The sequence below is a fragment of the Candoia aspera genome, chromosome 6, assembly GCF_035149785.1.
Source record: "Candoia aspera isolate rCanAsp1 chromosome 6, rCanAsp1.hap2, whole genome shotgun sequence".
NCBI classification, from domain to species: domain Eukaryota; kingdom Metazoa; phylum Chordata; class Lepidosauria; order Squamata; family Boidae; genus Candoia; species Candoia aspera.
In genome coordinates this window covers 24,027,165-24,039,855 of record NC_086158.1, presented here as the reverse complement: position 1 = coordinate 24,039,855, position 12,691 = coordinate 24,027,165, and the positions used below count along the sequence as shown (strand labels likewise).

Genomic DNA, 12,691 nt, shown 5'->3' with positions numbered 1-12,691 from the left:
GAAGGGACTTACGACCAGTCCTGGAAGGTTTGGCCATTGCAGCGCCCCCATGGTCACATGGACAAAATTTGTCCCTTTTGGCTGCCTGCCTACCTGTTTTCACTGGCTGCCCCAGCCTCCATGCCCGCCACCACTGTGCCCACCACACCACATGCCACCACTGTACCGGCCAGGGCCTTCCTTCTTTCACACTGCCCTCTTTCACGCTTGTGCAGCCAGGGCTTCTTTCGCGCCCCGCTCAGGGCCTCCATTCGCATGCTAGTCAGGGCCTCCATTTGGGCCCCACTCAGGGACTTCTTTTGTGAAAGAAGCCCGGCGCATGAAAGGCCCCAGCCAGTACAACAGTGGCACAAGCTGTGGCGGCAGGCAGGGCACAGCAGCAGGGGCAGCTGGTGGCATTGGGTAGGTGGGCAGCCAAAAGGACAGAGATGCGGAGGAAGATAGGTGGGGAGAGTTCAAGAGGAGGCAGAGGAAGCAGTCTCTTACCTTACTGAGGCTCAAGGCTGGGAGGGACCAAGCTGGGAATGGCTTGGATTGGGGTGGGTCCTTGCCTAACAACTGGTGGGATTCGGTTAACGACGGCAGTGGGGACTGCTGGGGTTGCCATTACTAAGCGATGCGGTCGCGTGGCATTGTGCTTTACGACTGCATCGCTTAGCAAAGGAAATTCCGGTCCCAATTACTGTTGTTAATCGAGGACTACCAGTGCCAGGTAGCTGGATTTTTTTTTCCCTTAAAAGGAGCAGGCAAGGAATAAATACGGCTGTGCAATACTTCAGATTTGATTTGAAACAGATGCTTCAGAAAGCATGGGAGTGTGAACTCAGCAGTGTGTGTGAGAGTCCTGAAAGCAGCCACATCTCTTTCCAGGTTCATGCAGTGGAAGCCTCTCTGCTCTTCTTCTCAGTTAAATCTGAAGCATTGCATGACCCTACTGGTAAATAATAGGCCTGTAACTTGAAAGTGTGTCCAAGGAAACAAGTCAACAGATGTCAACATTTAAATGGCTTTAAATGGGGATTAACCAAGTTCATGACACAGAGACTCTAGCCCTAGTTATTATTTTTTGTTAGGATTTATTTAGCATATTTATGAATAGGCTAGGTCTTCCAAAGTCAGCATATAACAAACCAATTTAAAAACTGATAAAAGCAAATAATAAAATAAAACAAACAATTAAAATCATAAGAGTATGATTTTCATCCAAAAGTACTTGCTCATGTATCAGTCATTGCCAGCCTTTTAAAACTGGATCTGGAGCTAAACCAGTTGGTATGGTTTAAATGCCACATGTTCCTACTGCATAGTGCAGTGGTTCTTAAACTGTTTGACCCAATTACCCCTTTTCCTGGACTCAAATAGCGTCATCACTCCCAACAACAAAAAAACACCAGACTTTGTTATTTTACACAAATGTCTCAGCAGGGGCAGCCCAAACTGGATCCTCGACTCAAACAAGCAATTACAAATTGCTCTATTACCCCCAGGATATGCCCAGATTACCCCCTTGTGGGTAATTATCCCCAGTTTAAGAGCCGCTGGAACAGCATGTATCAATGCTTAAATGGTTTCATTTTGTTCAAGCTGATATTTAGTTTTTTTATAATAATAACTTCATTAAATTTTAAGCACGATAAAAACTAACAGAAACTAATGTTTAAGATAAGGAAAAGATAAAAAGTAAAGGAAGAACAAAGCCAAAAGTGCAGGAAAAAAAGAAAAGAGAAATAGGAAGAAATGACTTCTGATTTTCTTTTACAACAGTTATAAATTTAAATTGAACTCTTACTCTAAGATTACAACATAACTTTTATTTTTTCTATCATCTAGAATTTTTTCTAATCATCACACCCATGTATCATACTTTCACTTTTTTCCTGTTTCACGCAAAAAGTCAGAAGAGGTTTCGAATCAGCATTAAACTTAATGTCTTTTCTCTAATCAAAGCTGTCAGTTTAGCCATCTCAGCACATCTTCACGATCTACTCTTCCATTCTAGGTATTGCCAAATCTTTCCACCGTTGTGCATATAAAAGTCTTGCTGGTGTTATCATATATAAAAACAAAGCTGATGTTTCCTAACCTATTTGATGGGAGACAAAGTACAGTCTTTGGGAACTTTAACTTTATTAATTAAGGCCAGAGTACAAGAAAGTTTAAGTATCAGGGATCAGGGTTTAATAGAATGGTGTCAGCCTGTCCATTAAACCTTACCCTCTGAAATAATTCAGTTCTCTCTGCCTGGGAATGGAAAAAAAAAATGTTCTGTCTCTTCCCTCTAAAAAGGAAGACATTAACTAGACAAATGGTGAGAGGGGAAGACATTGTTATAACTTCTGGTGATTATGCTACATTTGCTTATACACTGTCCTTCCCCTTGAGGGAAAAAGATATGGTGCAGGTAAAATCGAGCCAATCCAGTCCTGGTTGTGCATGTGCAGTAGAGCTTGTAAACCCATAGTGCTTATTTTTGGGGTTCAAGGGGTGCGAGTTCCTCATCCTTTAGTATGTCACTAAGTCTCACTAATTACTAGAGGGCATAGTATATACACATACGTTTATTAGATCAGTGGTCTTTGAGAACCCAGCTGACTAGCCATTATATTAAATGGGATATTAAACTCAGGAGAGCTTCAGTGGGTCTCACAGGTTGCTTTGTCCTTACAGTGGGCTCTTTTAATGTGTTTAATATCCCTTTGCACTTCATTGCAGGTTGGTTTGAAGGAGAGCGATTGCGTGATGGAGAAAGAGGGTGGTTTCCAATGGAATGTGCCAAGGAGATCACATGTCAAGCCACAATTGAAAAAAATATGGAAAGAATGGGACGTTTGCTAGGCCTAGAAACAAATGTATAAGGCTCTCTACACAATACATGTACTCTAGAATTTGCACTAAAGTCAGTGGCATCTTGGTCCCTTCCAGATCAAATATATGAAATAGATTTTAAGAATGGAAGAAACTAACCCAATTCAAGGCAAATAAGGGCTCTTCAGAATCAGTTTCTACAGTATGAACTTTGGTTTTTTAAAAAACTTTTAAAAATAAATGCTGATTTTATATTTGAATAGCATTCCTATTTACAGATTTACAATATTTACAATGACCTAATTATTCCTGTCTGTTATGTCTAATATGCCTTCGTTCTAAAAGCTAGTTCTCTAGTCCATTCATTTCACCTTCCATTTTAATTTAATATACCCTTTTCACTTCCATGAAATTGCTTCACTCCCACAATGAACATCACGAAGCAGGAACAGGCTTCTATTATGTGTGCAGTTGCTGTGGATGCACATGACTGAGCCAACCGTTTGCATATTTTGAGCTAGAGACTGGCTGTTGAGACCCATGAACATTAACTATCACTTTTCCAACTGACTTCAGTCAAACTGAAACACTATTGATGTCACTGGCAAATACAGGCAGTTCCTGGGTTAAGAAAGAGATCTGTTCCTAGGTCTGTCTTTAAGTCGAATTTGTATGTAAGTTGGAACAGGTTATTTAGCATCAGTGAGTCAAATGTTTTGTCTTAGTATATAGTATTTATTTACCTTCCTATGCATATAAAATGCTTAAGAAACATTTCCAAATATACTACAACATCATAAACATCGTAATACAGTACATAATAATAGAATAATAATAAAAGAAACTGTTCTTAAAATGGTTTAGATAGAAAAAAAGAAAAATCATGATTAAAGGTTAACAGCACAAGGCTGCTGTTGGAGGATGGACCTGGTGCTGGAGAGGAGGCGTTTACTTCTGGAGTCCATTTCTTGAAGTAGGCATCAAGGGAGGTTGCACAGAGCTCTTCTTTTTCTCCCCATAAATGGCCTTGTAGCAGCTGAGGCCCTCGGTAACTTACAGTAAACCTCTCTGTATTAGGATCTTGCTCCTCTACCTTTGCCATCCCTGCTTCAATGAGATGAAAGCCTTCAGCTAACTCTTTCATCCAAACCTTTTTTGGTTCTGGATTTTGTAGGTCCCAGTCTTCTTCCTCAAATGCTATCATCAGCTGCTCTAGTTCCATAAGGTCTTCATTGGTCAGTTCTTTTGCATGGGAGTCAAGAAGCTGTATGACATCATTTTCACTGATGTCCAATTGCAGTTGATTACCAACATCAGCCATAGCTTGCCTGGCTTCAGCGATGTCATCAGCTGTAAACTCCTGGAAAGCATGTACGAATTGGGGACACAATTTGTTCCAAATTCCTTTCATACTTGACTGCTTTTTATCATCCCAAGAATCAGCAATATTTTTGATGGCATCATAGATGTTATCATTCCTCCAGAACTCTCTTAAGCTCATCACATCTTGGGTAGCCCTGCCTGCTTGTGAGAAGGTCCGCTGTAAATAATAGGCCTTAAAGGAAGTTACGACCCCCTGATCCATTGGCTGAAGTAGCAATGTGGTGTTGGGGGTAAAAATGTGACCTTTACATTGGGGTGAAGGTCATCTAAAGTGCCTGGATGTCCGGTTATGTTGTCAAGCACAAGGAGAATCTTGAATTTTCTTGATCAAGCAATAATGTTCAACAGCAGGGACAAATTGGTTCAAGAACCAATCTTGAAAATTGGCAATTAGAACCCAAGCCTTTGTATTTGCCTTCCAAATAATGGGAAGAGATGCCTTGATGATACAGCAAAGTGCCCTTGGATTTAGGGAATGATACACAAGCAAAGGCTGGAGCTTGAAATCCCCAGATGTGTTACCCCCAAGCAATAATAATAGCCTGTCCTTCGATGCTTTATGCCCTGGTGCACTTTTTCCTCTTTCAAAACGTAGGTCCTTTCAGGCATTTTTTCCCAAAGTAAGCCAGTCTCGTCTACATTAAATAATTGGTCTGGCAAATAACCTCCCCCCTTAATAATTGTTTTAAACATGTCAGGAAAATCATGTGCAACACTTATATTGGCACTTGCTGCTTCACCTTGTACTTTTATGTAAATTTGCCCTCACTTTGAAATGATTGAACCAACCCCTACTCAAACAATTCTTCATCACCATCACCTTCATTTGCTGTCCATGCAGCTTTTAAATCATTGAAAAGGTTTCAAGGCTTTTCTTGCAGTAAAGTAAGGCTAATAGGCATATTATGCTGATTTTGATCACCTAACCAAATAATCAATAGCCTTTCCATTTCAGTGATTAAACCACTGTGTTGCTTAGTAGTGATTGTAGTTTTCATCAGAGCAGGGCCTTTCACATGCTCCATTCTTTCTTTAACCTTCAAAATTGTTCCAATCATTGACCAACTATAGCCTAATGCTTTTCCAGTGTACAATGACATTTCACCACTTTCTGATCACTTTATTATTTCACTTTATTTTCAGTCATGATAATTTTCCTTTTCTTTGATGTATCACCAGCACTTCCATTGGATTTATGCTTTGGAGGCATGGTAAATAGAAATGGTGACGTGATCCGACTAAATGGCAAGGTGATCTGACTAAAAATGGTGGATGGCATTCTCCTTCCTCAAGCTGACAAACTGTTAAAGCTATGCAATGTTTTCATGAACCACTGAAAACAGGCTGTGTATTAAAAATGCATGCGCTACTTTGTGACACTCATGAAAACATTGCACAGCTTCAGGGGTTTGTCGGCTTGAGGAAAGAGAACGCCGTCCGCCATTTTTAGCTGGATCATGTTGCCATTCAGCCCACCACTATTTTTAGTAATAGGCAGTCTTTTCGTAAGTACAAGTTGTCCGTAAGTCAGATGTTCTTAACTCGAGGCCTATAATGTATGGACTTCCAGGGGAGGTATGGCAAACTGAAGATGGCTTTGTGGAAGTAGAGCTGATGTCTGCAGCAAAGACCAAGGAACCGGGGAATAGACTGGTTCCTTGGAACCTCTCCAGATAAGGAGAGGATGGGAAATTGTCCACATGTCCAGATGGCTGCTCCTCACGAGATTGCAGGACAGCGGTTTTCCACAGATTTGCACACTAGGAGACGACAGGATCAGCCATCTTGTTTGCAACCACATCAGAGCCTTTTAAAGGACATTTAAGTTCACAAACCTCACTTTCTAATCAATTTTGGAAACTGCCTATTAAATACCTTAAAGCTATTAGAGACCTTCAGAACAACAAGTTTGAAAAGTCTTGGGTGAGTTATCCTCAACTCTGAACAAAAGAAAAATTAATTACAAGCTTAAGAACTTAAAGAATTTGAAATAAACAGCAAAAACTTAAGATTTTGATCTAAGAAAGTTATAAACAGATCAAGGATCCAAATAAATTTGGAATATTGGCTTTTGCTATAAGATTTTGGAATTAACTATAAAAAATAAGTTCTCATGTGAAACAGATTTGGTTTTCTGGCAATTGCATGTCATAACAAAAGACGTGATGATTTTAGAAACTGGACACTAAAGGGGACTAAAGATTTTAAGCAGAAGAAAAATATATATACAAACCTGATTTGAGTTAATACTAGGACTTACAAAATGAAACAAAACGTTACAACATCAGAAATATTAAAGGAGATCTTTGAAGAATGGAGCCAGAAGTTAGTAACTACAATATCAACACTGTCAGTAATCATGTCTGTTTCTATGGATAGACTGTCCAAAAGATGTTAATGAAGGAATGACAGATGTGGAAATTTTATCTGACAAGATAGAGAAAGTACAGAATGTGGATCTACAAATGACAGGCCAAGAGAATGATTTGGAAAAAGATGCTTTACTAGATAAACAAAAGAAACTGACTGAATTTTTAAAAAAATAAAAGGAAAATACAAATGATAAAAGAATGACTTGGAAAATGTTTTCTTACTGGATCTACAAAAGAAGCTTGTTAAAACCTTGAAGAAATCTCTGATATGGGATAAAGAAGAATTGAAGAGAAATCATCCTATGACAATATTTAATTGAATTAAAGATTAAGACTGTTAGAAGTAAAAGAAGGAATATAAAGTTGGTTTATTTGATCAAGGTTACAATAAGATTCTCCCTCTTTTTTTTTTTTTTTGCAAAGTTCTGGCAACTCTTTATGGACTTTTTGCTGACACCAGGACTGAAAAGTCGATGTTTTATGGAATTGCATATAGATAAAGGATGGGATATGGGATGAAGAGATACCTGCTTAACCTTATAGGGGGTGAAGTTATTAAATTTGTTTATACTTCTTGTGATGAAGGTTGGAAGTCACTTTATATATTCTTTTTTCCTGCACTTTTTATTCTTTCCATTGTCATCTCTAACTTCAGTTTGTATTAGTTTTTACTATTGTAATTAAAATTCTTAATAAAAGTTATATTTTTTAAAAAAGCATATACTGTGATGCACTTGCAGCTTTTCATACTTTTCTAAATAGTATTTATTAGAACTTTTCCTCTGTCTGCTTCACTTGCCTCTGTTTTGAAAGAAGACAACCAGAGAAATAGCAATTGGGGGAAAAAAATCAAAACACAGACCAGATTGAATAAAAAGTGGCAATTGAACAGTTATTAATAGGCTGACCATACGTCCCGTTTTGAATGGGACAGTCCCATTTTTTTAACATTTCCCAACTGTCCCGTCGTTTTAATATAAATGTCAATTTTGTCCCATTTTTTAAAAACATTGGAGCCGTTATTGGGACAAGCGGGGGGGAAATTGAAATTGAAAAGGAGGCTGATTTGGCAGTAGTTCTCAATCCGGCAGGAAACCTAGAGCGGAACCGCAGGAACAGCTGATTGGCGGTAAGCTAGAGGAAGAGTCACTGCTACCAATCTGCAGTAGAGGACAGTTGGAAAAGCGCCCCGCAGAAAAGAAGCCAACTGGCTCTCAGGCCAAAACAGCGGGAAGAAAATAAAAGGGTGCACCAGAGAGGAATAGGCTGTCGGGGACAACCATTCACTAGACTCCTCTGATCCTCTCCTCCTGTCCCAGCTTGCTGCCACCCTCAGTCGTCCTGTACTTCTCCAGCCTCCTGCCGCTTCATTTCTATCCTCCCGTCCCAGCTCGCCTCAGCCCGCTGCCGCCCTCAGCTCGCTGCCACCCTCAGCCCTCCTGCAACCTCTCTGTCCAACGCCACCCCTGCACCAGCCTCTCCAGACCCAACCACTGCCACACCTCCCCCTCCTGCACTTTCCCAGCTTACTGTCAACTTTTTTTAACGTCTTTTTCGTGAATACGGAATATTGCGCAAGTTTAACCCCATCCCGTTTTGCCATCCCAACATTCCATTTTTGTCTCAAGGAAATATGGTCAGCCTAGTTATTAAGAAGGTGTGTTTAATAGATAAATTCTGATCCAACAGCATAAAACGGAATGTTGTACTGTCAAGAACCAAGCTCTATTCAATAAATATGTAAGGGAGAGCTGCACCATATCCCCCCAAAAAGAGATGCTGCAATGGAAGACTTAAATTTCAGTGCACTACAAGTATGACTAAATATTTGGGATACAGCCTACAAAAGTCCAGGTGGCCATTAGATAGTAGCATAAAATGGGGGGGGGGGGGGAGAGAGAATGCTTAGCTCTTCACTGCCACCTACAGGTCATCTGGATTATGTTAGTTGTACCATAAGAAAAAATTCTATAAACTACAATAAAATCTTAAGATATGGAAGATGATGCATATGTATGGGCAAACAATTTCAATGTTTATCTATTTGAAATTACACATGCTTTCTTTGTCAGCTAACCCAAATGGTGAATCGGCCAGACACTTGAATTGGACAGAATAAATCCCCTTATTTTTGAAACCACTTTAATTTCCTTCCCCTGCTTGTCTTTGTGTTTCTGCAAAGATTTAGTATTTCTCCCCTCTTGGCCCATCACCAAGTACATGAGGGATGAAGAAGCAATTTCATCCGTAACTTGGTAGTAGCGGAGAAAACAGCACTTTATTAAACTCCTTGTCGTGTTATTCAGACCAAACAGTTGTAAGCCTGGAGTGAGTTATTAGACCACCCAGAAAAAGCTTCTATAAGCAAAAGCAAAGCAATATTATTCTGGTACTGACAGCTGCTGCTTGCAGATCATGTTTAATACCTGCAGTTCATCAGACATTGTTCTACTCTGTTTTGGCTCATTAAGCATCCTTCTGCAGAAGTTTCTTCTGTTGCTTTGTGATGGAATGAATACATAATTCATATAAAAAGCCAGGAAGATTGTCACCTCTAAGGGTGCACACCTACTTGGACTGCCACAGATGTGTAAACACTGCTGCTAAATCTGCTCTCCAGGCTATTGAGACAACTGACTTTACACCAGCCACCAATTCCCTGAAAACATTGGTGCTTTACTTCAGAGCAGTGTTTCTTAACCTTGGCCACTTCAAGATGGGTGGACTTCAACTCCCAGATGGTTGGCTGGGGAATTCTGGGAGTTGAAGTTGAAGATGGCCAGAAGGCCATCTTGAAGTGGCCAAGGGTGAGAAACACTGCTTCAGAGCAACCCTAAATCATTTGGCTATCATGTGAAATAGTTGAAAACTGCACTGAGGAGAGGGGTTATCTTAGTGGTTGTGGTTCAAATAGTATTGCAAGAGACACCCCCCCCCCGTTGCCTACATTATGTTTACTTAGTTGAATAGAATGTGTTGTGGCATTTATACAAACAACATTGCAGTGAACATTTGAGGGTGGGGGGAGGAAGAACAGGAGCAGGCTGAAACCTTTAATGCCATGTATTTTGAGTGTGTATCCAAAGCAAGCATTTACCACTGGTGTGTAATATGTGATGGTAAGTTTGCTCAAACACATTTCAAATCTCTGCTTTTTTTTAAAAAAAAAAAGTTTTGTAATGATTCTTTTCTATCCACCCCCCTCCCCAAAGTAACTATTCAGAGAGAGGCACTTAAGATGTTTTAAAGAGTAGGAATAATAAAATTTGCCTTTTTAAAAAAATTATTTAACTATTCAAACATGCCCTTGTGAAATGGATATGTTTTGATTAAAGGGGAACTAGAACAATCCCATATATTATTTTAAATGGGTTCAAAAATTCTATTGTAGCAGTGCCTGAGATGGATTATAATGTATAGTACTCTAAACTTGCTTGTTCCCGTTTAAAATACTTTACAATATGATTTGAGTTCAGATTTGCTAGCCATGATACTCATTGATTTCAAGTTGTTTTAAGCAGTTAGCTTTCTACTAAAGCAGCCTATTGGATTGTGAACAATATATGGTCTTCCTTTTTCCTTCTTAAATGACTCCTGTATTTCTGTTCTGACTTTGAAAACACTTTTATCACATGTCATGCATAGGAATTAATTTGCAGTTGTAGTCATTATTTATCAATAGAAATTAGTAATGCTTATGTAAATGGCCATGGCTTTTTACTGATATATTTTAGCAATTCCAACCTTTTTTTAAGCATGGTTCATCATTTAATAAGGATCAAACGGCTAAAAGAAACCCATAGTGTGATTTCTTTGTTTTTCTTCAGATAGATGGAAAGTTCTGTAATATGTATAATAGCTGACCATGAATTAGATTGTACATTCTTTCTAGTTGAGCGTATGTTAACATGTGGTCCAGAATCACTGCTATAAAGCCACTGTTTCCATCAAAATGGTGTGACATTTTTGAGAATCCAATCAAAACAATCTTTATTATGGTCATAGACCATAATGGAAGTTATGCAATGCACATGGCCTTAACAGATAACCGTATGGTGGTGGCAGCTCATACAGAGCTGTATTTTCTATGTATGTATCCCTTTGTATGTAAATAAATGTGTTTCCACAAAGAAAATATTCAGGTACTTTTTGTTTACAAGGAAACTAATGGCAAAAATACTTCTGCACGGAGAAAATGGTGTTAGGTAGCCAAGCGGATCACACACAGCCTCTAGTCACCTTTCTTTGGCCCCTTAGAAAAGCAATAAAAATGCCAGTACAGCCATAAAATGCTTAGAAGGCAAGGAATGTGGATAACAAGGAGAAGAGATACTTGGAAGTGAGGAAAGTTAAGGAAAGCCAGGACAAGGCAGATAATAGGAAAGAATAGAAACATCAGACAGTAACCATTATTCTAATACAGTTTCTGTATTCCGAATACGACCATTTACTTTGTAGTCCCATCTTCATTACCTTTAACCTCCTGGATTACCTGTATACTTTGACTTGCATAAGAGGGTTGTATTATTGGCCCTTTTTAGGTTTGCTATTGCAGCCTCTGGTATCAAAATAACACAATTTGTTCTAATGAAGGGTGTCATCCATTATTAAGTGAAATAACAGGATTTTCTGCTACAAGCTGATGTTAGAAGTAGGATGAATGGAACAAAGGACTGGTGGCAGCATTCCTGAGATAAATACCAGGGTACCCCTCTGCTGAGATAAAAATTGCTGAGAGGTATGATGTTACCTCTGTGTCTAGTGGAGCAGCAGTAGCTGCTCAGTTTTTAGAGTTGACCATTTATCCAAGTGTATCTGCATCTGGGCTGTGTAAAATGGGAAATAATGGATCCAAATGTCTCAAAGGGAATGCCTGCTGCTTCCCAATACTGCCCAAGGAGCTGGACCACCAAAGGCTGAACCAGGGGAGATTCCCTCTAGGATGATACCCCTGTAGGAGAGAGATGGGCAGTGAATAAATTTATAAATAAATAAATAAATGATGCACTGTATCTATGGCCAATAGATATATCTGGAAGTGGCATGTCTATACAACATCTAGTTAAGAATTCCAGTTCCTGCTTGAGGAAGCTTCTGGTCATAAGATCTTGCAGAATCTCTGCTTTTGTTTGGAAAATGTGCATCCTAAACCAGCATTTCTCATCCTTAGCAACTTTAAATGTGTGGACTTCCCCAGCCAGTGCACCAATCCACACATCTTAAAGTTGCTGAGATTTAGAAACACTGTCTTAAACAACTGAACCTTTAGCAGGCATGGGAGATGGATGCTGAAGCAATGGCAACTCATGGCCGATTTCCTCCAGCAAAAGCTCAAGCCCCAATTCCCTATTCCTTGTTTTCAGCTTTCAGCTCTGGTGGGACTCCATGTCACAGTCCAGCTCAAAGTTCAGCCAACTGCAACTGACGAGCTTTTAGATTATTAGGTATCCCAGTCAGCCTTGAGGGGGTCTCAAAAAGTGATCCCAGCACCTTTGACCCCAGCAATGGCAGCCGTTTCCTCCCTGTATGCCAAGACCCCTGGGTGAAGATGTCTACCGATTTAAAAAACGCAGCTGAAAAAAAGGGACAGAAGATTTAGGTGGCTAGATACCATCACTGATGACAGAAGCATGGGCTTGGAAGAAATAGTTGCTGACAGTTTTTGTGAAATGCTGTCTATTAATTCACAAGGCGTCAGAAGTGGCTGAATGACTGAAAAAGTTAAAATCAGTTCATTCAAGACGCTGAAGTTCATATAGCTGAAAATCAAATATATATAGTAACATACATGTTAATAGATGACTTCTTTCATTCCTAAAAAAAATGAAATAAACTTCATGTATTATGCCTAGGGATACATTTCTATTTTTGGTTAATTGAAATACAAGATAAACATTGCTGCAATATGCAAATATATGAAAAATACAGCCCTAAGTGGTTTTTGTTTTTTTTTAGGAACAAGTTATGTAGAAGAAAGATTTGTACCTGAACATACCCATTATCTCATGCTAAGTAATTTAACTGGACCATGAGTAACAAAACTGCAATAACCTATGAAATGTAATGTGAAATCTTGGATCAAATTAGCCAGTGAACTCAGTTCATATATTGACATTTGGGGAAGTGCTAGT

General features: G+C 39.3%; 1 protein-coding gene and 1 long non-coding RNA gene across 3 annotated transcripts in view; both read left to right on the top strand.

The window, feature by feature from the left end:
- The window catches only part of ARHGEF26 (Rho guanine nucleotide exchange factor 26), a 66,847-nt gene extending 59,450 nt beyond the window's left edge, over nucleotides 1-7,397 (top strand). For both annotated transcript variants that reach the window (XM_063306536.1, XM_063306537.1), the window contains one exon: nucleotides 2,713-7,397. In XM_063306536.1, coding sequence (XP_063162606.1) covers nucleotides 2,713-2,855 — 143 coding nt within the window. In that variant the 3' untranslated portion in view covers nucleotides 2,856-7,397. The remainder of the gene's footprint in view (nucleotides 1-2,712) is intronic.
- The window catches only part of LOC134499731 (uncharacterized), a 296,249-nt gene that overhangs the window by 75,902 nt on the left and 207,656 nt on the right, over nucleotides 1-12,691 (top strand). Inside the window, exon 2 of the long non-coding RNA XR_010068174.1 lies at nucleotides 9,367-10,638. This is a non-coding gene — a long non-coding RNA (uncharacterized LOC134499731). The remainder of the gene's footprint in view (nucleotides 1-9,366; nucleotides 10,639-12,691) is intronic.